The sequence below is a fragment of the Monodelphis domestica genome, chromosome 2 (genome assembly GCF_027887165.1).
Source record: "Monodelphis domestica isolate mMonDom1 chromosome 2, mMonDom1.pri, whole genome shotgun sequence".
NCBI lineage: Eukaryota > Metazoa > Chordata > Mammalia > Didelphimorphia > Didelphidae > Monodelphis > Monodelphis domestica.
This window is the reverse complement of record NC_077228.1, coordinates 285,978,980-286,005,530: the sequence shown is the minus strand read 5'-3', so window position 1 is coordinate 286,005,530 and position 26,551 is coordinate 285,978,980. Positions and strand designations below refer to the sequence as shown.

Below are 26,551 nucleotides of genomic sequence, written 5' to 3'. Positions count from 1 at the left end.
ATTGAGATCCAGGCCTAAGAAGGAAGGTCCTGGGTTCAAATCAGGCCTCAGACACTTCCTAGCTGTTTCTCTACATGCACCCTAAAGGGTCCCTGAAAACCAGCTAGGTGGCACAGAAGCCAGAGCTGGTTCTGGGTAAGTCATTTAACCTTGTTTCCTCTTCTGCCAAATGCGCTAAAGAAATGGCAAACAGTATCTTGGCCAAGGAAACCCCAAATGGCATCAGCAAGAATTGGACATGACCAAAATGATTCAACATCAGATTATATATATATATATATATATATATATATATATATATATATATATGTATGTATGTATTTGCAGATATTTCAGGAAGCGGTAGTACAAATGACATCCTCTTACATTCGTTGTTAAATGGCTTTAATATGGTCTTTAAGGTGACATTTGAAAGAGAACACTAACAAAAGGATGCCAGTTACATGGTTCCCAGCAATTAGTGTAACCTGGGAAGAGTTCTTGGCTAGTTTCCCACTTAAACCATTAGGAGCCATAAAATTAGCTAGAACCTATCCAGTTTTTTCAGGGAACTTTTAAGATGTTTCCACAATTGTAAGATTGCTTATTCTTTTTCTCATTGAAGTAATAGAAAAATATTTTATAAGGGATCAAAAACACCATAGAAAAAAGTTGTAGCTCTCTTGTAGAGAAACACAACACATGCCATCACCAGACTTAAAATGGTAGCCTGCTTCACCTTTCTCAAGGGCCAAAGATAACTGCTCTGCATCTTAAATAGTGCATCAGAAAAAGTGATATGGATTCAAAAGAGCTGCCTAGGAAGAAAGGGGAAGATTCCTGTCATGTTCCCAAGATAATGGCTGCAAAGTACTCAGAACACAGTAGGTGATTAACAAATGCTTGCTCTATCTTCCCTCCTATGGCCATTGAAGGGTGGGCATACTTATTGATGACTAAGACCATATGTGGAATCTTGGCTAAAGGCTCCATCTTTTGGACATTGTAGCAGATGGTTTGCTGAACTTGGGACCAGTAAGACATGGGTTTGAATTCCACCACAGACATTTCTTAGCTGTGTGACCCTGGGCTAACAAGTTACTGAGATGAATTTCTCTTTGCATAATAGGAATTTAGTCCAGAGGGCTGTTGTATTAATTGATAGAACATGTGTTTTTAGTTCTTGTTTAAAAACAAACAAAAAACCCTCACCTTCCGTCTTAGAATCAATCCTGTGCATTGGTTCCAAGGCAAAAAAGTAAGGGGTAGGCAATGGGGGTTAAGTGACTTGCCCAGGATCACACAGCTAGGAAGTGTCTAAGGTCAAATTTGAACCTAGGACCTCCTAACTCTAGGCCTAGTTCTCAATCCACTGAGCCACCCAGGTGCCCCAGTAAAGCATTTTGCAAACATTAATGGCAGGAAGAAATGGGACCTGGTGTGTTACAGTGGTGGCACCAGAGAGGTGCTGATGCATAGGAAGCCACCTAACATAAATGCTAGGCAGGACCAATGAGTCGTCTACAGTTGTCAATGAAAAGTGTCAAAGAGATGATGGCCCAGTACTTGAAAGTTATTTCATACTCCAGATCTGGTCCCATTGTCTTATTCTGGGTGGAGAACAGAGTGACAAAGCATATTTCATAACACTGAACCCTCAGAGTAGAGAATCACAGATGGTCAAATAGATGATTGCTCCTTGGATGAGAGGCCATCATGAAAAACTGAGATGGGTTTAATTTAGCTTCCAATTTCAGAATAGCAAATATAATCACTCCTCTTCATTTGTCACTAGAATTTAATCCAAGATGAAGCTGGCTGGATAAACCAATGTGGTTTCTTCCTTAAGGAAGAATAAAGAAGGTAGAGAAATTCCTTCTACATTGGTGATATCCTTTATCTTCTCAACTCATCAATTCCTGGAGAAAGTTCCAGCAGAAAAGAAATCTTCTTTGAAGATACTGGGTATAAACTCAGAAAAAAAAGAAATCTTCTGAGATCCTAGAGAAAAAAGTAATTGAATTAATAGGAGCTTATAGCAATCAAAGCATACACTCAAGCTATTAAGTAGTCTCAAGTATCAAAAGAGAATGTCTCTTCAATGTACGATACTGGAAGCATTAGCTTTGAAACTAGAATCCCTTGAGCTCAAATTCTGATTTGTGAGACCTCTCTGGTCTCAGTTTCTTTGAGCGTAAAGTGAAAGGGCAGAGGAGGGGAGAATTAAATTAGCTAATATCTAAATCCCTTCTAACTCTTCTTCCTAATCCTTGGATCTTCATATCCTCCCTTTTCTGAGACCCCTAAAAGCAAATGGTCACAGAATTTTTTGGAGTTGGATGTAAGGTGATGCTATAGCAATTCTCAAAGACCATCTACTAAATAATGGAAGGGTAGTGATCCAGCACTGGTGGGAGACCCCACACAAATAAAATCATAGACCAATTTCAGTGTAACAGTTCTGAGAGGTGGATAGGGGTATGTCACATTTTTTTTTATTCCTTTTAAAGGTTTAAAGTCACTTTTTTGGGGAAGGGGGGGAACTGGACCTGGTCTCCCTATCTCGACAGGTTGGAAGTACAATGAACCTGATATAACCATTCCACTGCTCATCACTGGCATGAAGTAGAAGCCTTAACCTGCGGTTTCTGACATGGACTGGTTTATTCCTCCTCCTCAGGCAGCCCCCTACCCTAGGCTTGCCATATTGGCAAAACCCAAACAGTAAAGATACCTCTATCAGCTTTAGTTCTTCAGCAGTCATGAATTCCTGACTTCAAGTGATCCACTAGCCTCACAACCTTTCTGGTAGCAGAGATCACAAGCATATGCCACCATGCCAGGCTACAAAGTTAAATTTTTACAAACCCTCTGCCACTGTACTGGCAGCCACAATTTCCTTTATTTTATACATAGGAAAAAGAGGCCCAGAGAGTAAGTGGCCTGTCCAAAATCAGAGAGCCAGAAAATTTCAGTCAGATCTCAAACTTGGGTTTCTTGACCCAAATTCCAGCAGTTTTACACTATGTTACTTTTTTCTAGTTAGGTAGAAGTTGGCAAAGGAGAGGTTGGGATTGAGGTCTCAGTAGAGACAAGAAAAAAGAAAAGGAAGATAGGTGCAGCTAGGTGGCAGTGGATAGACTGAAGCCTAGAGTTGGGAAAACCTGGGTTCAAATCTGACCTTTAGGCACTTCTTAGCTGTGTAACCCTGGGCAAGTCACTTAACTGAACAGAAAAGGTTTAAAAAAAAAGAGAGAGAAGAAAAAGATTTCTATTCTGATATTAAAAGACTTCAAGAGAACAATACATTTTGAAATGAAAACAGTTATAGGGCAACTCAAGGTTACTGTATTGGACTGGAGCTGCCACAATCCCATGTGTAACAACTACAAAGTACAGGTTTTTTCTTGTACACTAAGCAGCTAAATGTTCAATGTTTTTCTCTCTTTTCAAAGACGTCCAGATAGGGTCCTAAAGCTCTTTAGAAACAGGAGTTCAATCTCACCTGGGTCTAGTTTAGCTGTCGAATGAGCTGATTGATGCTTTCACCTCGATAGCCGGGTTTGCCCATTTCCTTGAGGAAGCCCACTCTATTCTTGGCAGCATGGCGGGCCACGGACAAGGGGAAAGGACACAGGAACCTTGAGACCCGGGGGAAATGCTCTCCCACTGAGTAGATTTCATGGATGACATCTTCCAGGCAAATGATACCGAACTTCCCTGAGAAACACACCAACTTCATTGAATTCACCAAGCTCCAATGAATTTCTGCTTGTTAAGTAAGCTTTGTCTCTTATTCTATCTGCCCTCAAATTTTATACATTCTCACTCCCTCTCTCCCCTTCCCTCTCCATTATCACAGGAAACAGATACCCAAGATTCAATCCTTACCTAGATACTCCTCAATCAGAGTATTATCTGTTAGGGAGACTTTCTTATTATTTATCCTGGCTTGTCCTCGTTTTAGAATGAGCTCTCGGACTGATTTTAGGTTAGGATATCTGTGAAAAGGAAAAAAAAAGGGCAAGTTCTTAGTTGTGGAGGCAAATGAGCCAGAAGCTCCCAATTACAGCTTGTGGTCACAATATGATAAACCCAAAGAGTGCCCTAATAACCCTGTTCTGCCCCTCTCTCCCCCATGCCCTCCAAAGGCACAAAACTAGAGGTAAAGCAGAAAAGCAGTGTCTTCTGGAATCTGATACACAGCAGGTTCAAATTTCATTATAGATGTGGCTATGGTTGAACTTAATTTCACACAGTAAAATGAGCATCAAAGAACAAGACACCAGGTTTTCCCACTACTACTTTCCTCCCCCCCTCAGTATAAATTCCTTCTTCCTTATATTTAATATACAACCCTCATCCCTGCCCCCACCCCCCCAATCAGTAACTAGTTACTCACCCCCAGGCTACATAAGGTTCTATAATTCGTAGTTTCTTTAAGGAAGATGGGGTCATTTTAACAAAGACACCACTATAAATTTTCTTCAGGCGAAGTTCCTCTATTGTCTTTATCACCTTGTCACTCACCCCATTAATCCTGATAAAAGACAGTATAGAAATTAGTCTCCTGTGAAGTTTAAGGCCTTGGAAAAGTTCTTTGGAAAAAATAGCTCATCCATTCTCCCTGAGCAGTTAAGATCTTGCCCCCAGAAGTTGAGATATTATTATTCTCCAAACAGTTCTCAGAAACTTGGCAAGGAAGAGTCAACAGAAGAAAGTAGAGACACAATACTAATAGCTAGCATTTAACTTAAGTGTTTTATAGCTCAAGACTATGCTCAGATGTCTTGCTGCTTCATTTTGGAGTGAAGTTCAATTTCCTAGGTCCTTCCAGTTTCAGTCCTGCTTGTTTATTATTAGTTGTGTGATTTTGGACAAATCACATTACCCAATTTGCAAAATAAGGCCTGTTTTTAAGTTCAATGATTTGATGATTTTTGTGAAGAGTCACTTTTAAGTTGCAGCTAGGTGGCTCAATTAGGGGGGGAGGGGGATGGAGGGATGGAGAGAGAGAAAGGGAGGGAGGAAGAATGAGAATCTGGCCTCACTTTGCAACCAGGTGACCCCAGGCAAGTCATTAAACCCCAATTGCCAAGCTCTTATTGCTCCTTCTGACTTGGAACAGATACTTTAATTTTGTAGCCCCTTGAGGTTTTTGAACAAAGGAATGACATGAGTCATATCAATGTTTTAGGAAGCTCTGACAGTAGTAGTGTGTAGTAAAAATTGGAGGCAGACTTAATATGGTTTCTAACTCAAAGAACTTGAGAGCATGTGAATTTTTCTTTTCTTGGTGATTCCTAGAAGTATCTTGAAAACAGTCCTAGATGACATTGGGGGTGTGGGGGGAGTGGAAAAAGGTGAGAGGATTTAACTTCCTTCAACTCTAAAGGTGTTCGTGTCTGTTAGAGCTGATTAAATTTTCCAAGGACTTTTATAATAGGGAGTAAATTCTAGTCATTATTTAAGAAACACAGGTGGTTGGTTGGTTGGTTGTGGAGTATGTCATCTCAGAGCTATGTCAGTCCAGAGACTGGACTATGTGAGAGGCCCAATTCTCCATTTTGTGACTGTAATAGGGTTCTTTATGGTAAGAAATAAAGCTTTTCTTATCTTTATCGAGTAGTTCTGCGATCTGGCGTTACCTCTGTATGGACAGGTACACCCTTGTTTGGATAAGCTGGTTCAAGCTGAAAGTATTTCCAAATTGCCAACTCTCTCTCACTGAATGCATAATCAGTTATAAATGGGTAAGTGATCCCAATCTCCAAGATAGTCTTATCACGGAGTTTCAGTTCCATATCTGAGCCTGCTGGATAGTTTTACTTGGAAGTCCTGATGTCACTTCAAACTCCACATGATTAAAACTGAACTCATTACCAGTCTCCTTTCCAGTATCAGAATCACAAGATGTTAAGAACTGGAAAGGGCTCAAAGGTGCCATTTAGTCCTCTCCTACACAAAAGCTTATTCTGTCTTCCTGCCACACTTAGAAGCCACTAGTGTCTGACTGGTGTCATCCCACAGGTTCAGAATACCTCCCAACAGTGCTTCAAGGCGTTGAGCCTTCTCTAACTAAATTAAAAGGTTTCTCTGAACTCCCACAGTAATCACTCTTTGTATTTTCTCTCCTATCAAAGTCTCAAGCTATTAATAACTATTTTATTACCACTCTGCCTTGCCCTGGGACTCACAGGTGTTAAGTTCTTAATCAACACCTGCTAATTATGATTGGAGCCCGATACAGTGCTAATTCCCTATGCTAAAGCAGAAGGTAATGGAAAGGTCGCAGCAGTTAGGAGATACAGGCTCTAGTCACCATTCTACTATTTGCTAGCTTTGTGGCCATGGGCAAGTTAATTTTAACTAGGCCTTAGTTTCCTCATCTATAAAATTATGGGGTAGAACATAATAACCTTTAAGATTGCTCATAAAAAAAATAACCCTTACCTTTTGTGCTCTCAAACAGAAGAAATAGCAAGGGCTAGGCAACTGGGGTTAAGTGACTTGCCCAGGATCATACAGCTAGGCGGTATCTTGAGGTCAAATTAGAACCCAGGACCACCTGACTCCATACCAGGCTCTCTATCAACTGTGCTACCTAGCTGCCTCTAAAATGGCTTCTTCTAAGACCACATTTCAAGGAAAATGCAAAGTCTCTGGTAATCCATGAGTCTTTAGAATGCAGTGTCTGCCTTTGGTCCTCCCAAAGCCCCAGTTCCTCCAAATCTTTTTACTAATAAGTGGCCACAGTCCACCTACTTAAAGAATTATTAGCACTCAAGGATGGTTTGTAGGTAAAGATGAAAAATGGCCACATGGACTACAAAAATTCAGCTATGAGGTCAGTTTGAAAGAAAAAGCATACAAGTACTTAAATATGAATCCATCAAGGCTGCTATGAACTAAGAACAGTAGAACTCATGAATCTGCCCAATCCCTGATTGGGGGTGAGTGGGTTGCCTACCTCTCCATCCGGACCACAAAGCCCAGGTGCTGTCCATCCTTCAGCACGTAGCACCCAGGCTTTGAATCCAGGCGCCTGAGACGAGCTACATCACGGACTACCCGATGGGATTCATGGACAAATGATTCCAGCCGCTTGAATTTGAGCTGAGTCCCTCTCTTTTGCTGAGAATAGACAAAACAGGTCTTCTATATCAGTCTATATTTCAATTATCTTTGTTTTTGCAAACCTGATTTAGTTACTATCATTCATCTATTGTCAATGCTGTGAAGAGAACAAATGTATTTTCCTTGTTTAAAGGTGAAACGGTCCCAGTAATCTGAATAGTCAAAAGGCCCAGGACAAAAGTGAGAAAAACACCCCTAAATTTACCCCTTATAAAAGATAAAACTTCTTAGGGACCTAGATTTCTAATTTTGAGCTGATGTGACAATAAAAAATTAGCCTGCATTCAATTAGGAAAAAAAAAACTAAACAAAAACATGTCATTTTCTTTCTTTTCAAATAATCCATATCTTCTGTTTTAGAATCTATACTAAGTATTGGTTCCAAGGCAGAAGAGTGATAAGGGCTAGGCAATGGGAATTAAGTGACTTGCCCAGGGTCGCACAGTTAGGAAGTGTCTGAGGCTAGATTTGAATGCAGGATCTCTGACTCCAGGCCTGGCTCTCTACCCACTGTAATATCTAGCTGTCCTCTCCCCTCCAAATGCTGTTTTCAAGGAACCTGGCACAAGTATAGAATATTATTCTTGTCATCAGGGGCTTTGAATGCCTTGGAAGCTTATTACTGAGAAGGGTCAAATAGATTATAAACAACTGAAGAGAAAAGTTGCTCAAAATATACAAATTAGCACAAGAATGAAATGAGGATAGTGTTATTTTTAATAAGACTTCATGGAGACAAGAACCTTTAATAGAAAGCTCTAAGAAGTATATTGCCCCTGCCCACTCAGTAAAGGCTAAAGGTAGTCTTGTATCCCAATGATTGTTGTAATCTCACTTAGGCCCTATCTTTATATCCTTACCCCCTGCATGTAAATACCATACTGTCTTCCAACCAGCCTTTATTAAGTGCCAGGTACTATGTATAATAAGACAAAAATGAAGCAGCCCTTGCTCTCAAGGAGTCCTCATTCTTTGGAGATTTAGCTTTTGCAATTGGTATTTGTGTCATCTTCAATATGTCTGAGAGCAGTGACAATTTTCTTCTTTTCTGGGCCTTCTAGACTCTAAAATATTCCCTGTAGTTTTACAAATAGTAGGCACTAAAGGCAGCTAGGTGGCTCAGTGGATAGAGCTAGGCCTGGAGATGGAGGGTCTTGGGTTCAAATATGACCTCAGATACTTCCTAGCTGTGTGACCCTGGGCAAGTCACTTAACTTGGCTTGCCTACCCCTGACCCTTCTTCTGGCACGGAACTGAGGAGGTGCTTATTAATAAGAAGTAAAACATGGACTGGTGAGCCAACATATTAAGTGGAATAGTCAATATGGAGGATAGTAAAAATAATACTGAAATTTATACAGGGTTTTAAAACATACATACACAATCTCATTTGTGCCTCACAATAACTCTGTAACGCAGGATCGTTAGCTTATTTTACAGATAAGGAAACAGAGATTTTAAAAGGGTTAAATGATAGTTCAAAGTCATCCAGCTACTCATTGTCAGGCCTTACTTCATTTCACCACATAGCTGACCATGAGCCCACTGTGGAAAGAGAATGATTGAGCACAGAAAGCTTGATGGCGAGATGTGGCCTCCCTTCATCTTAGGTCCTTACCTTCCTCTTTTCCAAAAGTGCCTGCTTCGCCTGAGTGGCTTTGAGTGCTTGGTAAGCTTTTCTCTTCTTCAGGAGATTCTCCGGAACCAAAGGAATCTTTCTTTTGGTCCTAGTTTAGAAAACAATTAGTATAACACAGGCTATTTGTAGTTGAGTAGATTCTTTCTTACAGTTTGTGCCTCTGTTCAGGCAGGTTTCTATGGAATGCCTTTCCCCACTACTTTCCCCATTGAGTTTCTGGTCATCCTTTAAAACTGAATTTGAACACTTCCTCATGACTTTTCCAATTTCTCTCCTCAAATCTGTTTTGCATTTTCCTAATGTATTTGAACTGTGTGGAGAGGCTGTATTCTAGGAGGGCAGAGGTCAAACAATAATAACTATCATTTACATCCTTCTTTAAGGTTTGCACAGACCCTTTACAGAAGAGGTATAATCATGCTCAGAAAGAGGCCTTTATTTAACATGTTGTAACCTCGGATTTTTCATAACATTCCTGGAAAGTAGATGCTATTTTCTTCTCCATTTTACATATGAGGAAACCTCGGGGGAGATTGTGATTTGCCAGAAGTCACAATGCAATTAAATGTCTCCGGGAATCCAACTTAAATGGATTAGGTAGCCCAAGAACAGACACCTATTAAAAAAACATCCACTAAGTAACATATGCTGAAAATAGAGACCCGAAAGGGGGCTATTACTGGCCTGAAGAAGCTAGGGTAATATAATATTTTGTAGGCAATCATATACAATAAAAACACACAGGCATGGGGAAGAGAGTGAACACAACCGTGGGATTCAAGAAAGGCCTCTTGAATTCTATGCTATCTAATTTAGGCTTTGAAGGGAGTTAATAGGCTCCAAGAAAAGATGAGAAGGAAGGGCATTACAGGGACCGCAAAAACACTAGGGCAGAAGCCTCCTATGCGGATACATTCTTTAAAACTTCTTTCTACCCCCCCCCCCCCAGCATACGTTTAAAAGATGCTTGTTAATCTAATCCTTTGCCTTTTTGTTCAGTTCATTTTCCGAAAATGTCATAACCCTCCCCCCCCATCCCGCCCGCCACATAGCTACGGATTCATGCTATTTTTGACCCGGGAGAGGTAGAAGACCCCTTAAAAGCGGTCTGCTGCTGTTCCCACTACCCGGATCAGACAACGCAGTGCAACACTTCCAGAAGCACTGACCCCAGCGCATTCTGGCGCTTTCGTCCATACTTTCGGGTTAAATCGAGGCAGGCCCGGGGAGAAGTTGGGTCCCGCGGCCACTTCCACTTGCCCTAAAGGCACCCCTCCCACACCCACACACCGAACCCCCCAAACTGGCCACTCCACAAGAACCCAAAAATTCCCCACCCACTCCCACCTCTGGACAAAAACCCAAACCCGCGGATGTCGGCGGATGTCTCGCAATCCAAAAAGGGGAAAAAGACTCACTCGGGCTCCGCCATCTTTCCTGCTTCTCTTACTGAGTATGCGCAGCCACACGCCCTGCCGTAAAGAGACGCACACGCCACCCCTTCTAGGCTAATTTGATCCTAGAGTTGGACTACTTTAGCAGCGGACTGGAGAGATTCCCACCTCAGGAAAATGAAGCTGATTTAAATAGAACAGCAGCAATGGTATCCAGACCCTGCTTCCAGGGAAGATACTGAATCTTTTTCATCACTGTCCTGCGCCTTCTTCCAAACCGAATAGAGGTAAACTACATTTCCCATAAGGCAGAGCAGCTTCGCAGGCGTTCCCTGGAAGACGCAAATCTGTAAACACTGGGACCCTTTCAGCATTACAATCTTCTTTGGCAGAGTAGGGGAAGTTTTCGGCGTTCATAACAAACCACATTTCCCACAATTCCAGTTGGTTGATGGTGACGACACTTCCGGCGCCAGTCCTAGACCTCCCCAAACTCCCTAAAACGGCAATTTCTTGTTCTATTCTGTGTTCCGATTTGGATGATAGATCCAACAGAAAAACGGTTTAGGAATCCTACCTATTCTGTAATCTGAATGGACTGATTGTTTTTAAAGAAACAGTTTCAGTGCGATAGGATGAGCCCAGTGCTAGTCATCGGTGTGCTCTTAGACAAATCACTGATTTATTTGTAACTCAGTTTCCCTTCTGTGAAATCCAGATAATATTGTACTTGCAGGACCTACCTTTGAGGGTAACTGTGAGAATCAAAAGGGATAATTATAAAGTGTGAACGCGATTTGTAAAAAAATTTTAGTGTAGGGGATGTGACTTGGAATCAGTTTGGGCACAAGGAGGCCCACAGTAATGGAAGTCCCTGGCATACATGTTCCTTAAAGAGGCAACTGAGGACATCCCCCAGGAGGAGTTTGGAAGTACACAAGGGTGGCAATGGGATGCTTATGGATGATTAAATCACTTATTTGATAGGCTTCAGCCATTGGTAATGACACACCCTTTTCTGGGGCAGAGAGCCTATTTTAAGGGTTTTGAGCAGAGGGCAGTCCCTGCCCTGAGTTTACATTTTAATAGGGAAGCCTACATGTATAAATAGGTGCAAACAAGATACATTTTCCAATAGTAGAAGGCAGTAAAGGGGAAGGCTCTAGCCATAAGGACATTAGGAAACACTTCCAACCCAAAGTGGCATTTGAGTTGTCTTGAAGACTGGTTTTTTAAAGAGGGGAAGATGGAGTAGAAGAACATTCCAGGCATGGAGGACAGCCAGTGCAAAGGCAGGGAAATAGTAGGTAGAACCTTCTTGTGTGAGGAATAGCAAGCTGGCAACTATTGCTGGACCACAAAGGAGAATGAAGTGTATTAAGAATAGAAGGGTAGAAATGGGCCAAACTGAAAAAAGAATTAGATTGGATATATATCTGGGGATCATCAGTATAAAGAAAGTAATTGAACCCCATGGGAGATGAGATCACCAAGTAAGTCAGTGAGATGAAGAGAACAAGGAAAAAAGAGAACAAAACAAAAATACTGCAAAGGAGACTGAGAAGGGGCAATCATACAAGTAGAATTAGAACAAGAGATAGTAATGTCATGAAAGAAGAGACTTCTGAAGGAGATGATCTGTAATTTCAAATACTTGCAGAGGGGTCAAGAAGGATGAGAACTGAGAGACCATTTGATTTTTTTAACCTCTTTAGGTCTTTACAAAAATTTTTCAGTTTTATTTTTTCAGTTCTGAATTCTTTCTTCTTTTCTCACCCTTCCTCCATCTGTTGAGAATGCAAGAAAAACAAACTCCATTTTACAAATATAGTCATGCCAAACAAATTCCTTAGTCATGTCCAGAAAGAAAATATGCTTCAGTTTGTAGACAGGGTCTATCAGCTCTAGCTAGCATGCTTTATTAAGAGTCCTTTGGGATTGTGATTAAGACTATTAATTTTGGCAATAAAATTAATCATTGGTAACTTTGGAGAGAGCAGTTTCAGCTGAATGATGAGGTCAGAAGCAAGATCACAAACAGTTTAGAAGAGAGTGAGAAGATAGGAATTTAGCTGAGAAGGGGAGGAGAAATATAGGATGATAGCAGGGAATTGGGCAGCTAGGTAGTAGATGGAGTGCCAAGACTGGAGTCTTCCTGAGTTTAAATCTGGCCTGAGACACTTACTAGCTGTGTGACCCTGGGCAAGCCACATCACCCTGTTTTGCCTCAGTTTCCTCATCTGTCAAAGGAGCTGGAGAAGAAAATGGCAAACCATCCCAGTATCTCTGCCAAGAAAATTCCAAATGGGGTTATGAAGTCAGACATAGCTAAAAAACTCCTGAACAACAACAGTTTGCTGGGATGGTAGGATGTAATAAGGTTTTTTGTTTTGTTTTGTTTTTGTTTTTTAAGAGATGGAAAATAGGCATGTTTGTAGGCATTAGGGAAGGAACCACCAGTATCTAAGAAGAGAGTGAAGATTATAAAGAGAGCATATTAAATGGGAACAATTTGCTGGAGAAGATGGGATGGAATGGGATCAATATATAAGTAGAAGGGATGCCTTGGCAAGGAGAAAGGTGATTTATTTGAAAATGTAGTGGAAAAGGATGTCCGAGGGATGAGGGTAAGAAGGAGAAAAGGCAGAACTCTCAAAAGGATGATCTCAGTTTTCTAAGTGAAATATATGTGTGTGTGTGTGTGTGCGTGAGCGTGTGGGCATATGTGTATACACCATATGTGTATACACACATATATGTGTGTTTACACATATATATTCTCAGTTGGGAGGTTGGAAGACCAAAAAAAGATCTGAAATAGTTGCCATTGTGAGAACAAAGAACTAATATAGGAAAAGAAGAAAAACCTAGGTGCATGAAAGTTCCTGTGAGATTAGATACATTTCTAGTGGATCCATTAAACAAGGTTTCCCAACTTCCTCCAAAGCTATTCAGCCTCAGTAGATGGAACCACATAACCCAAGTCAGCCAGACCAGTGGAAAGGCTGTAGCAGAGGCAAAGTGCCCTTCTTATAGGGTATCAGAGGAAATCAGGGCTGTTCATACGTTTTGAAGGAACATGTAATCAAAACCTCAGTAACTGTTGTCCAGGCTTACTCTTGGCTCTGCCCTTTGCATTCACATCATCTATTATTTAATACAAACTATGATGTCTTTGCTTCCAGGCCAGTATGGAAATGCTATTTCCTATCCAGCTGCTTTTGAAAGTCTTCATACTCCTAGCTAACCAGAACAAGGTAATCATTGTAATACTGTCTGGTAGGAACTTTGTCTCCTGGCCCCCCAGGGAAGTCCTAACCCGAAGCCTTGGCTGTCTATCTTCCATTCCAGGAGGGTCCCTGAGGCCGGAGAAGCCTATGGAAGACTCTTCCCCCAAAGAGTGGTCCAGTTCAGAAAGTATCCTTTAACATTCCCAGGCCTAAAATCCTGTCACAGTCACAGCTAATGTCTATGGCAGCTGTGCAGTCTTGATTTCCCTGGATGGGCCGGTTTTTTATTTTTTTGAAACCCTTAGCTTCTGTCTCAGGATCAATACCGTGTTCAAGGAAGAAGGGTGGTAACAGAAATCACAAGATTATCTCAAAAGATGCAGAAAAAGCCTTGGACAAAATACAACACTCATTTCTATTGAAAACACTAGAAAGTATAGGAATACAAGGGCCTGCCCCCAAGGCAGAAGAGCCCTAAGGGCTAGACAATGGAAGTTAGGTAACTTGCCCAGGGTCACACAGCTAGGAAGTGTCTGAGGTCAGATTTGAACCCAGGAAGTCCTGTCTGGGCCTGACTCTCAGTCCACTGAGCCATCCAGCTGCCCCTGATTTTTTAAAATAAAGTATACTCCTAGCAAACTTTAACAAAAATGAATATCTTTTTGTCAGATTAAGCTTTTGGCCCAGAAGGTGTGCCTTGAGAATATAGGATCTTCTGTTTCACTCATTAGTATATCCCTGCCCCAAGCTGACTAAGCCCTCTGGGGACAAGGCACTGGGCTCATGCTTCTTTGACTCAGACCAAAAGTTTAGCCCAGGCTGGGCATTCAATGAATATTTGTTTATCCACTGCTTGATTTGGTGAGTGAATATGGGGAAGAGGCTGTATTAGATTGAGGCCTCCTCGGAAGCAGGGGTCTTATCTATCTTCTTGTCTCCATCACTTGGCACCAGGGTAGAAGCTTGACTGAATGAACACCCCAAGGGCAGGGGCTGTGCACCTTGCAAATGACAGTACCCATCCAAACACATACCGCCATTGTCACTCAGGGTCAGAGCTAGAAAGGGCCTTTGAATACACTCTGTATAGTCCAGTCCTCTTGATTTATAAAAGAGGAAAACTGAGCCTTGAGAAAAAGTGAGTGGCCATGGCTGCACATCAAATTAGTGTCAGAGGCTGGCCTGGAGCCCATGTCTACTGGCACAAGTCAATGCTCTTATCCCTTTCTGTGTAGACTTGCTGATCCTGACTCAGCATCTCTCTATGCTAGGTTCTGTGCAAAGAAATTAAGAAATGGCTTTGGCCAGTGGTGTAATAGAAATACTTTTGGCCTTTTTCATGAAGGCCTGAATTCAAGACCTGTCATTTCCACTTACTAGCTATATAACTTTGGGGCAAATAACTTCTTTTCTTTTCTTTCTTTTTATTTTTTTAAACCCTTATCTTCCATCTTAGAATCAATACTGTGAATTGGTTCCAAGGCAGAAGAGCAGTAAGGGCTACGCAATGGGGGTTTAAGTGACTTGTCTAGGGTCACACAGCTGGGTGAAGTGTGCAAGATTAGATTTGAACCCAGGACCTCCCTTCTTGTCCTGGCTATCAATCCACTGAACCACCCAGCTGCCACCAAGTCATTTCTTTTCTTTGGTTCTCAGGCTCCTCCTCTGTTGAATGAGCAGATTGGACAGGATGTGGCCGAAAAGGCCTTTCCATATCTGACATTTAATAAGTTGATGAGAATATGGATGCTTAAAGTGTGGAATGATATACCCATATTCATCCATTGCTGGTTGATGGCTTGCCACTCTCTTTTGGCTTCTCTTTGCCAGCAGATGGGGCTATGAGAATATATATATTTTTTAAACCAAAAGGTTATCAGGGCAAGACTGATCATTTAATGAACCCATTGAAAGACTCACTGGCAAAATCCTTTATTCATTCAACAAATACTATGTGCCTAGCACTGTGCTGGTCTCTCAGAGGGCAGTGGGATGGAAAAAAAACTATTGAAGAATTAATCAATCAGCAATAATTTATTAAGAGCCTACTATGTGCTAGGCTTAGAAGAAACTGCAGTCTTGGCTTTAAGAGACTTATACTTTGGGGGGCAGCTGGGTAGCTCAGTGGATTGAGAGCCAGGCTTAGAGATGGGAGGTCTTGGGTTCAAATTTGCGCTCAGATACTTCCCAGCTGTGTGACCCTGGGCAAGTCCCTTAACCCCCACTGCCTCACTTTACCACTCTTCTGCCTTGGAACCAATATACAATGTTGAGTTGAGGATGGAAGATAAGGGTTTAAAAAAAAGGAGAGACTTATACTTTGAAAAGCCCTATTCTTTTCAGTATATCTTCATAAAATAATAATAGTAATACTAGCTAGCATTTACATAGCACCTTAAGGTTCGCAAAGCACTTCATGCCTATCTCTGAAATCTGGCCTCAGACACTTCCTAGCTGCATGACCCTAGGCAAGTCACTAAATTCAACTGCCTAGCCCTTACTATTCTTCTGTCTTAGAAGTCACCTAGATTCTAAGGCAGGAAGTAAGACTAAAAAAGCAAACAAACAAAAAAACCCCAAAGCTATCTTATTTGATCCTCACAACTTTGGGAAAATGGGTGCTATTATTATCTCCATTTTACAGATGAAACTGAGGCAAATAGAGGTTAAATGACTTGCCAAGGGCCACACATCTAGTAGAGGTCAAAGGCAGGATTCTGACTCAGTTCCTTCTGGTCTCCAAGTCTAGGACTGTATCCCCAGCATGTGCTAGTTGTCCCTGCTGCCCCATACCCTTAATTCTTCCAGCTGTCCAGCAGTTCAGACACGATCTGACCTGATCTGTTTACAGACGGAGATCATTTTTTTCTGCGTCTTATCTTCACTAACAGGACACAAAGAACTGTTGTTTAGCTGTTCCCCACTACTTGGGGTTAATAATGCTGGGGATCCCAGGCCAAAGAATATATCCCCTCAAGCCAGACGTCAGCTCTGGAGGGTGCGCTGTTTGGGATTACCTGAAGCACTGGGCCTTCCAGGGTGGGTGGAGATCAGAGAGCTCCGGCCGCTCAGCCGAATCTCCCAGAAAGCACTCACCTGCTCCCACAGACTTCCTATCTGTGTCTGGCTTCTCTCCTCTTCCAACCCTGCTGCGTTTTCCTAGCACAGACCCAGAACAATCCCCGCCTCTTATGCATTTCTTCCCAGCTGCCTTCAAAGCATCTTTGGTTCAAGAGGCGGTGTGAGGTAAAGGGCATTAACTGCTATCTTCCAGTCTGAGGTAGGCTTTGGTGAACCACTGCCTCTGAACCCATTTCCTCCTCCACATAATGGGCGGCCCTCTTGCTGCCGCCAGCCGAGGACACTGTGGCCAGAGGCGACGGAGCCTAACCAAGGTTGTGCTCTGGTGGTCAGCAGCAGAGCTGGGTCAGCCATGTCCTCTGACTCCTAATCCATGCGCCCTCTCCATGGAGCCATTTCTGCTTCCCGCACAGGAGCCCAGGGAGGAAGGTGCTTTGTAAATGCTAAAGGGCTACACAAATGCGGGCCGCCACCATGCAGACTGTTATCCTGGGAGGACAGGCCTGGGTGACGGTGGGCAGGCCCCGCACGGAGGGGGGAAAGGAAGTAAGAAAGATGGAGTTAAGTCAGGGAGGCTTGGGGCGAGCGCTTACAAACCTGTCGGGGCCGGCCGATGGTGTGCAGGGAAACCTCTTATCTTCATGGTCACATGTTATCTGCCGCTGGTCACCAGCTGGGTCTGCTCCCTACACCCTTCCCAAAGATCAGCTGTGCAGTATGGTGTAGAGAGCATGGAAAGCCAGCCAGAGAGTCATGAAGACTGGGGGGTTTTCCACCTCATACATACTGGCTCAGTGACCCTGGCGGAGACCCTGAACCTCAGGGTGTGTGGGTCAGCGGCCTCAAGGGGTCATTAACCAGGGCTATGCGGGAGGGAGGATGGGATTCCATCCCACCCTCCCGGAGCTGTTTCCAACATAGTGACAACCACTTACCCTCATCCCCCCCCCCCAATACTTTCCTCTGCTGTGGAATTCCCAACTGTCCCCATTCCGAGCCGAGCATTTGCTCCTCAAAGCGGCTGTAACATAATTGCAGCCCAGCAATCACTGCCACCGCCCTGCAGATGCCATTGGGAAAACTCCCCTTTTCCCCAGAGATCACCTCACACTATGGGAGGTGACCCTCAGAGGGGGGCTCTGCCATCCTACCTCTTATTCATTTTAGGGGGGACAGAGCGAGTCCCACAGGATGACCAGACATCTGATCTGCATAGTAGCATTATCTTTCCCCCCACAATTCCTCCATCTTCCCAGACTTCCTGGTCACCCAGCTTTTCGGCCCAGCGCCACCTCTGACACCTAGTTCTTCTTCGTCCCTCATTTCCAGCCGGTAGCCGATCTTGTCACTTCCCCCCCAGAACACCTCTTCAATCTGTCCCCTTCTCCAACCTCCTGACTTCGAGTCCTCATCAAGTCCTTGGACTATTGCAGTAGCCTCCAATTGGTCTCTCAGCCCTTGCCCCTCTTCTAGCCATCCTCTGCATGATTCCCAAAGAGAGCTTCCTAAAGCACAGTATGATCATGTCATCCCCCTTAGTAGCTCCCTATTGATTCTAGGATCTAATGTTAGTTCATCTTTATCTTGGATAGCATTATTAGTATAGCAATACCTGTATGTGATTTTAAAATAAGTAAATATACACATATCTGGAGTGTGTGCTGGGAACATTTTTACTGAGGGGTGCAGCTAGGTGGCTCCATGGATTGAGAACCAGGCCTAGGGATGGGGGGGTCCTGGGTTCAAATCAGACACTTCCTAGTTGTGTGACCCTGGGCAAGCCTAACCTTCACTGCTTTTCTATCTTGGGATGTACACCCAGGACTAATTCTAAGATAGGAGGTAAGGGTTCTAACTTTTTTTTTTTTACCGAGATGAGTGTATAATCCAAAAAGTCTGGAGCCCCACTGGGCTAGGCAATTTGCACTGTAAGCTTCAGAGTACTTCCTCTGTTGTCCTGGGAGAGGAAATTTCCTCACAAGAAGGTCTCTGAAATTATTGGTCTATTAAAAAAAAAAAGCCAGGGAAGGGGAGCCACCAGGTTAAGGAATATGGAAGGAAAAGAATCTAGACTTTGCCGGTCAGTCCTAGACTTTAGAGCTGGAAGTGACCACAGAGATCAATTTAGTCCAACCCTTTCATTTTACAGAAACAGGTCTATGGAAGTTAAGGAATGCTCCCAAGGTCATATGGGTAACAATTATCACAACCAGCATCCAGACCCAGATGCTCTGAAGAGAAATCCAGTGCTTTAGATATTTTGTCCTAATTTGTAACTGAAGCCAAAGTAAGCAGGAGCAGGAAGGAAAAGAAGGGAGGGAGAAAGGAAGGAGAGTGGGAGGAAAGGGCGAGAGAAATAGGGAGAGGGAGAAAAGGAGGGAGAAATGAATAGAGAGGGAGGGCAAGAGAGGAAGAGAGTAATAGAGAGGGAGAGGGAGAAAGATGGAGAAAAAATGGATAGGGACAGGGAGAGAAAGAGGGAGAGAGGAATAGAGGGGGAGAGAAAAAAGGGATGGAGAGAAAGGGAAGAATAGAAAAGAAGGCAGGAGAAAGGGAAAAGGGAAAAGAGAGGAGAGAGGACAAGTGAAAGAGAGGGAGAGAGGAAAAGGAGAAGATGAAGAGAGAAGAGGAAGAGGAAAGAAAGGGACGGGAGAGACAGCAGCCTCATAATGACCAAGATATAAGGGTGCTAGTTTTGGAGTCAGAGGGCCTGGGTTTGAATCTTGCTGTCACTTTCTAACTGTGTATCCCTTGCAAGTCACAACTTGCTTGGTCCTGGCTACTCATTGTAAAATGGTGACACTGTTCTGGATGACTACTGAGGTTCCTTTTAGCTCTAAATTTATGATTCATGGACATGGGAAGACTAGGAAGGGAGCTGGAAACTATTCTTGTAATATAGTACAGGGGGACCAGAGGAAAAAACCAAAATTGCTTGCTCTTAATTATTCCAGGGGTAACCTCAGCCAGCACTTTAGCCTTTTCATTCCTCTTTCACATCTAAAATCTTACTTGATAAAAATCCCGAGGGATGGAGGACATCTGCCCACTTAGATTTTTTTTTTTTAAATCCTATTTTACAGTTGGGGAAACAGCCTTAGTAAGGTTAAATGATAGTCAGGCAAGCGGCAGAAATTACCCTAAAATTCAGGTCTCCAGAGCCCAGTTGAGTCTTCTTCTCCCCTGGTGGCCTTGCTAAGCTGCTAAGCTGCCCATCTACCCATCTGGCATCTCATTGCTGGGGGCCCCTTTCTCTTTTCAGATTTTGTTGTACCAAAGGTAACTATTAAGAAGGTTAAAACCTCCTATTAGAGAAATTTGAGAGCATGTCATTTATATCACAGGTATAGGTTGCTTTATGCAATCGATGAGTTCTTGAAATATTTATGCAAACTGAATTATATATACCCAGTGACTTACATAATTCCAGAGATTCTTTTTTTGGAAATGGTGTCAAGGGCCCTGGTGTGGGGACATAGGGGAGCAGCTCACTCCGGAGTGGCTGTCCAAGAAGATTCCTCCATGGTCCATTCTCTTCTCTCCTGTGATCCAGTTCCCCAAGTGCCCTCCATCTGCAAATGAATATTCAAGTGGTCCTGTTATCACCAGAGAGATCATTTTGCTGGGTTGGAACAAGACCAGGCTAAAGGCACTAAAGTCTGGCAGAGGAAGTCCTGGTGCTGACACAGGTTAGACTGGATCCATTTTCCTGACCCAGTCTGAGGCACTTCGGAAGTCAGTTTCTCCTCCTCCTCCCCATGTCATTCATGAAATCATTAAATTTAGAGTTCAGATTGATAGTTTCACAGATGAGGAAACTGACCCTATGGGAGGCTAAGTGACTTCTCCCAAATCACACAGGAAGCTCCAGGAATTGAATGTAGTAGACCTTCTGACTCCAAATCTAAATCTCTTCCCCTTTTACTGCATTCACTACACTGGGTAACTGCTGGCTAATTCCACAATCCAGGTGTTTAGATTTTGGTCTTCAGGTCTTGGACAATTTAAGAAACAGATTCAGGGGCAGCTAGATAGCACAGTAGATAAAGTACCAGGCCAGGAGTTGGGAAGATCAGAGTTCCAATCTAGACATGTCCTAGCTGTGTGACTCTGGGCAACTCACTTAACTCCATTTGCCTAGCCCTTGCCACAATTCTGTCTTAGAATTGATTCTAATACAGAAGGTAAGGGTTTAAAACAAAACAAAACAAAACAAAGCAACAGGGTTAAAAACAAAAACAAAACAAAACCCATACCAAAGTTAAAAGCATTAAGTCCCAAATCTGGGCCCATTTGGACTCCTACTTTTCCTGGCAATATCTCTCTCTCTTTCTCTCTCTCTCTCTCTCTCTCTCTCACACACACACACACACACACACACACACACACACACAAGTCTTTAGTGGTGACAAGCTTAGGGCAAACTTCTACCTCTAGATAAGGTTCATAAATCAAGGTTTGGCCCTTTCTCTCAGAGCTCCATAGACAAGGTAACTTCAATCACAGATTCCCATGTGATAGCTTCTGCCTCATTGGCTGGGTCCAATATAGGGTGCACTATAGCAAATAATAAGAGGAGAGGCATAGGAACAGATGACTTAGTGAGAGCAAACAGACTGGGTGGCCAGCCCCTTGCAACAGAGATTAGTGAGGGTTACCTCCACTGTTAGTTACTTTACCAGAATCAATGTAAAAAAAAATAAAATCTACAACTGGGGGACAGCTGGGTGGCTCAGTGGATTGAAAGCCAGGCCTACAGACAGGAGGTCCTGGGTTCAAATATGACCTCAGACACTTCCTAGCTGTGTGATCCTTTACCCCCATTGCCTAGCCCTTACCAATCTTCTGCCTTAGAACCAATATATAGTATTGATGCTGAGAAGATAAGGGTTAAAAAAAGAAAAGGAACAGTTGCTCTATAGCCAAGGGTCTGGATCAAATTCCTGTTTGTTGTATACTAAAAAATCTTTTGCAAACTCTTAGTTTCTTCATGTTATTTTAAGTATGTGGAAGGGGTGGGTGGTCATCAACTAAATTAGAGAAAATATTTAACTTTTCACTTCTGGACTTCTAGGAAAAACTTAGGCAAAGTCAACAGTACACTGTCCCGGTAAATGAGATTTGGAGGGCATCAACGTTGTTAGGTGGCTGCCAAGCTGCTTGGGGGTTGAGGGGAAGGGCTAGTGGTTATGCAAAGTGACATGGGACTGATTTTAAATCAGATGACAAGCATTTCTTAGTACATTTCAACCAAATATGTATCCAGAGTGAAATCAATTGGGCCATCATTTCCATTTGGTCAGTTAATGAAGAGAGTGCCACCCTCTTTTCCTTTCCCTTTCTCCTCATTGTTGGGGTATATATAATAGGCTCATTCTATTTGCTGAACTGTTGAACTGAACAAAACCAGCTTAATGATGACAAGAATGTCCTAATGATTCCCATGAACAGTGCTCTATTTTAACACGACAGTTCTCTTTCTTCCCCTGTTATCCCTGGTTAATTACCTCCCCACCCCCACAAATGTTGGCAGCCAGAGACCCCATTCCACCAATCACTGTCAGGTAGCACAGGATAAGCATTCAAATTTGCTGCGCCTTGATTCCCTCAGTTATGATCATGACATTTTCCACTACCTGCCTTCATAGATTTATTGGGAAGAAGAAACTTTATAAACCTTTGTCAGTCATACTTAAGAGCAGTAGTCTGTCTGCTGAGGACAAAGTTGTGCAGGTTAGGGTCTGAGATGCTTAGAGCTAAGCTTCCTAATTGAATAACCAGGTTCTCTTCCTTTTAGTTCAGCAAAATTTTGCCTAGAAGACTTTGTCCTCTCTCCTGCCGGTGATAATGATGTGGTAAAACGGAGCTCCTGTTCCCAGTGAACACTTTTTTGAGGGAGTGAGAATGGGAGAGAAGCAGGCTGAGGGGAAAACATAGCCATTCTCATTTATAAAATCAAGACAATCACAGTTACACATTTTCCCAAATCTTTGGCTGTATTGCAATGGTTGGTTCATTTTTGTAATCTCCAACTAAACATTTCCTAACCATGGATTAACAATATAGTTACTGACTGGTTTCTTTTAACAGTATTTATCCAACATAACAAAATAAACTGCAATTTGTTATACTTTTTTTTTTACAAAACATTTTATAAATATTTTTACAAAATGTATACAAAGCAATTTCAAGTGAGACATACTATACAAATGAAGGTATTTAAGCAAATAAAGTCCATACCACACTGACAATAAGTGATACATCCTCTTGAAGTCAAGTCAGTCTGTAAGGCCTCCCTAATCTAACAAATTGTACTAAATTCTTCAGTGTTAAAGTATTTTTTTTCGTAATTGCCAGTTCAAAATTTGCTTTAACTTTAGGCAGTACTTAAGGGACATTGAAAATCAAATGCTTAATAACAAATTCACATTTTCCACAACAACAACAACAACAAAAAGAAAATGATTTCTGTTACGGAATACAAGTAATCTTAAAACTTAGGTTAGATTAATGAACCTGAACAACTCAACATTAGCCATCCAAGGCAGGTTTCATTTAACCTGTTCCAGAGGGTGTTCAACACATGAGGGCTGAGTGATATGTGTGTGTGTGTGTTTGTGTGTGTGAATGTATAGAGTGTAGGGTGTGCGTGTGTATAACCTAATCCGACAAGAGTAACATACACTTTGTAATCTTCGTCATTATCAAGAATCCATCGTCCATAAAAAGTAAACTTACACGTAGGACACAAAAATTTACAAGTTTCATTTTGGTAAATTAAGCTCTCCATCTGCTAGACAAATATTAGGGCTCTTAAACCCTATAAAAGAAAAAATATGGAGCAGCTGGGGTCAAGGTGGCATGAGGGTTGTGATTAAGAGAAGGAAAGTTGTGGTTCATGGGTTTAGAGTCCCATAAGAATGCTTAACTCTTAAGAATGCTACTGATTCCTAGAAACTTTTGGCAAGCCTGCTTTACTGGCTTCTACATATGGGCCCCACAGTAAAGAGTGGAGTCTGATATGCCAGCTCATTATTAAAAGTCTTGCTGGAAACTAAGGTAGCCTAATTCCTAAGAGAAGAGGAGCTGGAGAAGTTGGAGGCTTGGAGTGAAGTGATGTGAGATAGGGATCTTGAGAAATGGTGCCCAAAAGAAATTTCAAACTGGCAATATACCAACTCAGTCTAATATGTTACATTGGTGAGGTCTGGGGAATGTTGAGCTGTGACAATTCACATCCTGGATATTGGCACAAATTATTAAAAATGGCAATCCCTAAACAGCCTAGATCTTCCAATTTCTGGTTATGTAGCAGGTGGCTGGGGGGCAGGGGGAGAATGGCCCATTGAGTCTATGGGGCCCACTACCTTTATCACAGGCTAGTTAAAATAGAGGAGGGGAGAAGGTAAGAGGAGAGAAGCAGTTACTCCCTTCCCCATTAAGTACAGGCTGCAGCATTTTTAAACATGGTCAGAGGCCCTCCTTTCTCTTTCAGGTCACTCTAAATGATAAATGTCCAGTAGGAGAATAATGGGCTGCCTCTGCCCTAGTGAGAACAAAGGGCAAGTCTGGGATCTTGGCAACAAATGATAAAGTGAAGGCTAGAGGATGCGCATGTAAAGAGAGAAAACAGTCATTAAGAAGGAAAGAAAGAGGAGAAAAAAGGGAGAGCACACTGCTGTCATCATAAAAGGTCTCTGGTTTTGAACAAGCATATATACATATATGCGTGTATGTGTGTATATTATATATATGTGAGTTTTTTTCATACAGCTGTTTCAAAAACAGTTGAAAAACTGATGGGTACAATAGCATCAAGGACAAAAATAACAAAAGTGGCATGCTCTGGGGAAGGGAAATGAGAAAAATGAACAAGCTGAGAAAGAAGAAAATAAATAAAGCAAGAATAGTCTTATCATCATCAACATGAACACTGGCCAAGTACAAACCATCAAAGGGCATCCTTTGGCTCTATAACTGGGAATTACTTATTTTTTCAGATCTTTCAACAGTGGATTGAGCTGGTTCACTTTGGTCTGTTTGTGTTTTGGTAATTGTAATTGCTACTAGGGGCAACTAGTAATTTTTGACAGCAACAATCATAAACAAGGCTAAAGTCCCCTTAAAATATAAACTAAAAAATTATAACACTGTTTTCAAATGAAAGTGCATTTTGACACTTGGATGGATGGAGGGTAGGGATAGGGTTGGTTTTAAAAACAAAATAAAAAAACTCAAACAAAAACATACCACATCATAAAGATTTAGGTTATATCCAATTATAAAATGCAAAACTTTTTTCTCAATAGTTAACATATATATGCATTTAAATATATACACATATATAATATTCATGGCTCTATCATGGCCTCCCTCCCCTGTACACTTTGCCAATTAGAGATTTTTCACTCTACTTAGCCTCACATTATTCAGTCAAATCATGCTATTGTGACAGAGTGTAAGTAACTTAGATGAAATTCACCAGCTACAGACATACCATGAAGCAGGAAGTTTTGTTCCAGGCACCCTAGAAAAGCGCTGGATGATGATGATGATGATGACGACGACGACGACCACGACGATGATGACGACGATGACGACGACGACGATGGAGGGAGCCCTGCAATGCCCTACTGCTCCTGTGCAGACTTTTGCCCCACAAAGCTCAGGGATTCTCAGCCAGAGATCTATTGCTTCAAAAGGGCCTCTGGGAGTGAGGCCGTGGGGTTGCCCTCTCTCTACCACCCTGCCTCCCCCCAAAAGCAAAGGACTCAAACAGATATGGATGGGACTAAAAACAAAAGCAGCTTCTATTGGTCTTGTTTGATTTTTTTATAAGTTTTTTTTTTTCATATGATGTGTGATTGTCAGCATTTTACTTTGGGCCTAGTGGACTGTGATCTCATTGAGTTACAGTGTTTATTCTTTAAACAAACAAAACAAAAAAAAACTGGCCATAAGCACTATCCTGACACTTGAGATGTGTAAGGGCCTATGAGACTGCTTTCTAACAAAGATGAGCTTTACTGGTTATCTCCCTGTAACCACAACAAGTATTGCTCTCAAACACAGAACAGGATTGAGTTTAAAAGGGTGACCTGTGATGAAAGATCAGGCTGGCTGGAGTTAGGGGATGCTTTCCATTCGTTCTTGCTAGGAGAGAACGTTAATTTGCCCAGGGGACTGTTTCTATTAACACTCGAGGATACTATTTACAGCTGCTTCTAAAATGGAGTCAGTTTCTACACCACCTTCACTGGGGTCCGGCATGAACCTTTCCAGGCAGTTTTCTGGCGATGCCATAGGGGAAAAGTTGGGGAAATCTAACTCGATGGAACCACTGCCGGCCATATCAGTTTGGAGGTGCCTCCCAGATTTTTTGAGTTCCAAGATGTTTTTGAATGTCGTTTCCAAACTCTTACTGAGTTGGAGATCTGGTTGGGGCTCACCTGACCCTTTCATGATATCTGTGTGTAGAACCTCATTCTTTGGAGAATTCCTCAGGGTTTTGTCTTGAAGGGAATTGTTACATGTCCCCTCTGAGTGAGGTTCAACAGTGTTACTTGATCGTTGGCTGTCCATACCATGATCTAGTCTGGTTGAGGTTTTCAGGGGCCCCTCGGAGCCCGGAGAGTATTCACTTCCCCTGGCGGAGTCTTTCCTGACTACCTTCTCTTCAGCTGTGCTCCCAAACTGGACTGTACCTGCCTTGTCAAACTTCAGACCTTTGCCAAGGCATTCTGTTTTCTTAGAACTATTTCCTCCTGGGGAGACCATAATGTGGTTAGGCACTATATGAGGCTGGTCAGGATTTGCTGGTTCTGCCATGCCTAGTTTGGCTCGGTCTCTGCTTTGGACCTTGGTGGCTGCTGCCAGGTTCAGAGAGCTCGATGCTTTGCCACCATGCTGGTCACTCCTGCCAAAATGGGTCTCTTCTGTGGCTTTATCTAGTTGTTTGGAGGAACAACAGAAATCGGCCTGATAACCATCTGGAAGTAGGAAAAAAAATACCTGAGTCTACAGCTTTTGTGTATGAAAGACATTTAGTGAATGGACAAGACAGGAGGAGCCACATGAACAGAACCTGAATG

At 42.4% G+C, this 26,551-nt stretch overlaps 2 protein-coding genes and 1 long non-coding RNA gene across 10 annotated transcripts in view; 1 reads left to right on the top strand and 2 right to left on the bottom strand.

Moving 5' to 3' along the window:
- Nucleotides 1-367: 367 nt before the first annotated feature.
- RPL7L1 (ribosomal protein L7 like 1) lies at nucleotides 368-10,586 on the bottom strand. The gene is made up of 7 exons (XM_001363222.5): nucleotides 10,174-10,586; nucleotides 8,735-8,843; nucleotides 6,950-7,113; nucleotides 4,382-4,519; nucleotides 3,871-3,980; nucleotides 3,485-3,699; nucleotides 368-1,980 (listed from the first exon to the last, which is right to left on the bottom strand). The coding sequence occupies exons 1-6, from the start codon at nucleotides 10,185-10,187 to the stop codon at nucleotides 3,491-3,493; spliced, it is 744 nt and encodes a 247-aa protein (XP_001363259.2). The 5' UTR covers nucleotides 10,188-10,586; the 3' UTR covers nucleotides 368-1,980; nucleotides 3,485-3,490.
- On the top strand, nucleotides 10,306-22,345 carry LOC103093042 (uncharacterized). Its single transcript, XR_001628266.2, has 3 exons — nucleotides 10,306-10,436; nucleotides 13,335-13,406; nucleotides 13,501-22,345. It is a non-coding gene; the product is annotated as an uncharacterized LOC103093042 (long non-coding RNA).
- Nucleotides 22,346-22,430: 85 nt separating this feature from the next.
- Nucleotides 22,431-26,551, bottom strand: part of BICRAL (BICRA like chromatin remodeling complex associated protein) — a 98,142-nt gene continuing 94,021 nt past the window's right edge. For all 8 annotated transcript variants that reach the window (XM_007483931.3, XM_056818252.1, XM_007483928.3 and 5 more), the window contains one exon: nucleotides 22,431-26,449. In XM_007483931.3, the coding sequence (XP_007483993.1) occupies nucleotides 25,653-26,449 (797 nt within the window). In that variant the 3' untranslated portion in view covers nucleotides 22,431-25,652. The remainder of the gene's footprint in view (nucleotides 26,450-26,551) is intronic.

Coding starts and splice junctions, on each gene's coding strand:
- RPL7L1 (XM_001363222.5), bottom strand. Junction 3,981..4,381: donor GAACCTTATGTAGCCTGGGG/GTGAGTAACTAG, acceptor TCCTTTTCACAG/ATATCCTAACCTAAAATCAG. Junction 3,700..3,870: donor TCTGATTGAGGAGTATCTAG/GTAAGGATTGAA, acceptor TGTGTTTCTCAG/GGAAGTTCGGTATCATTTGC.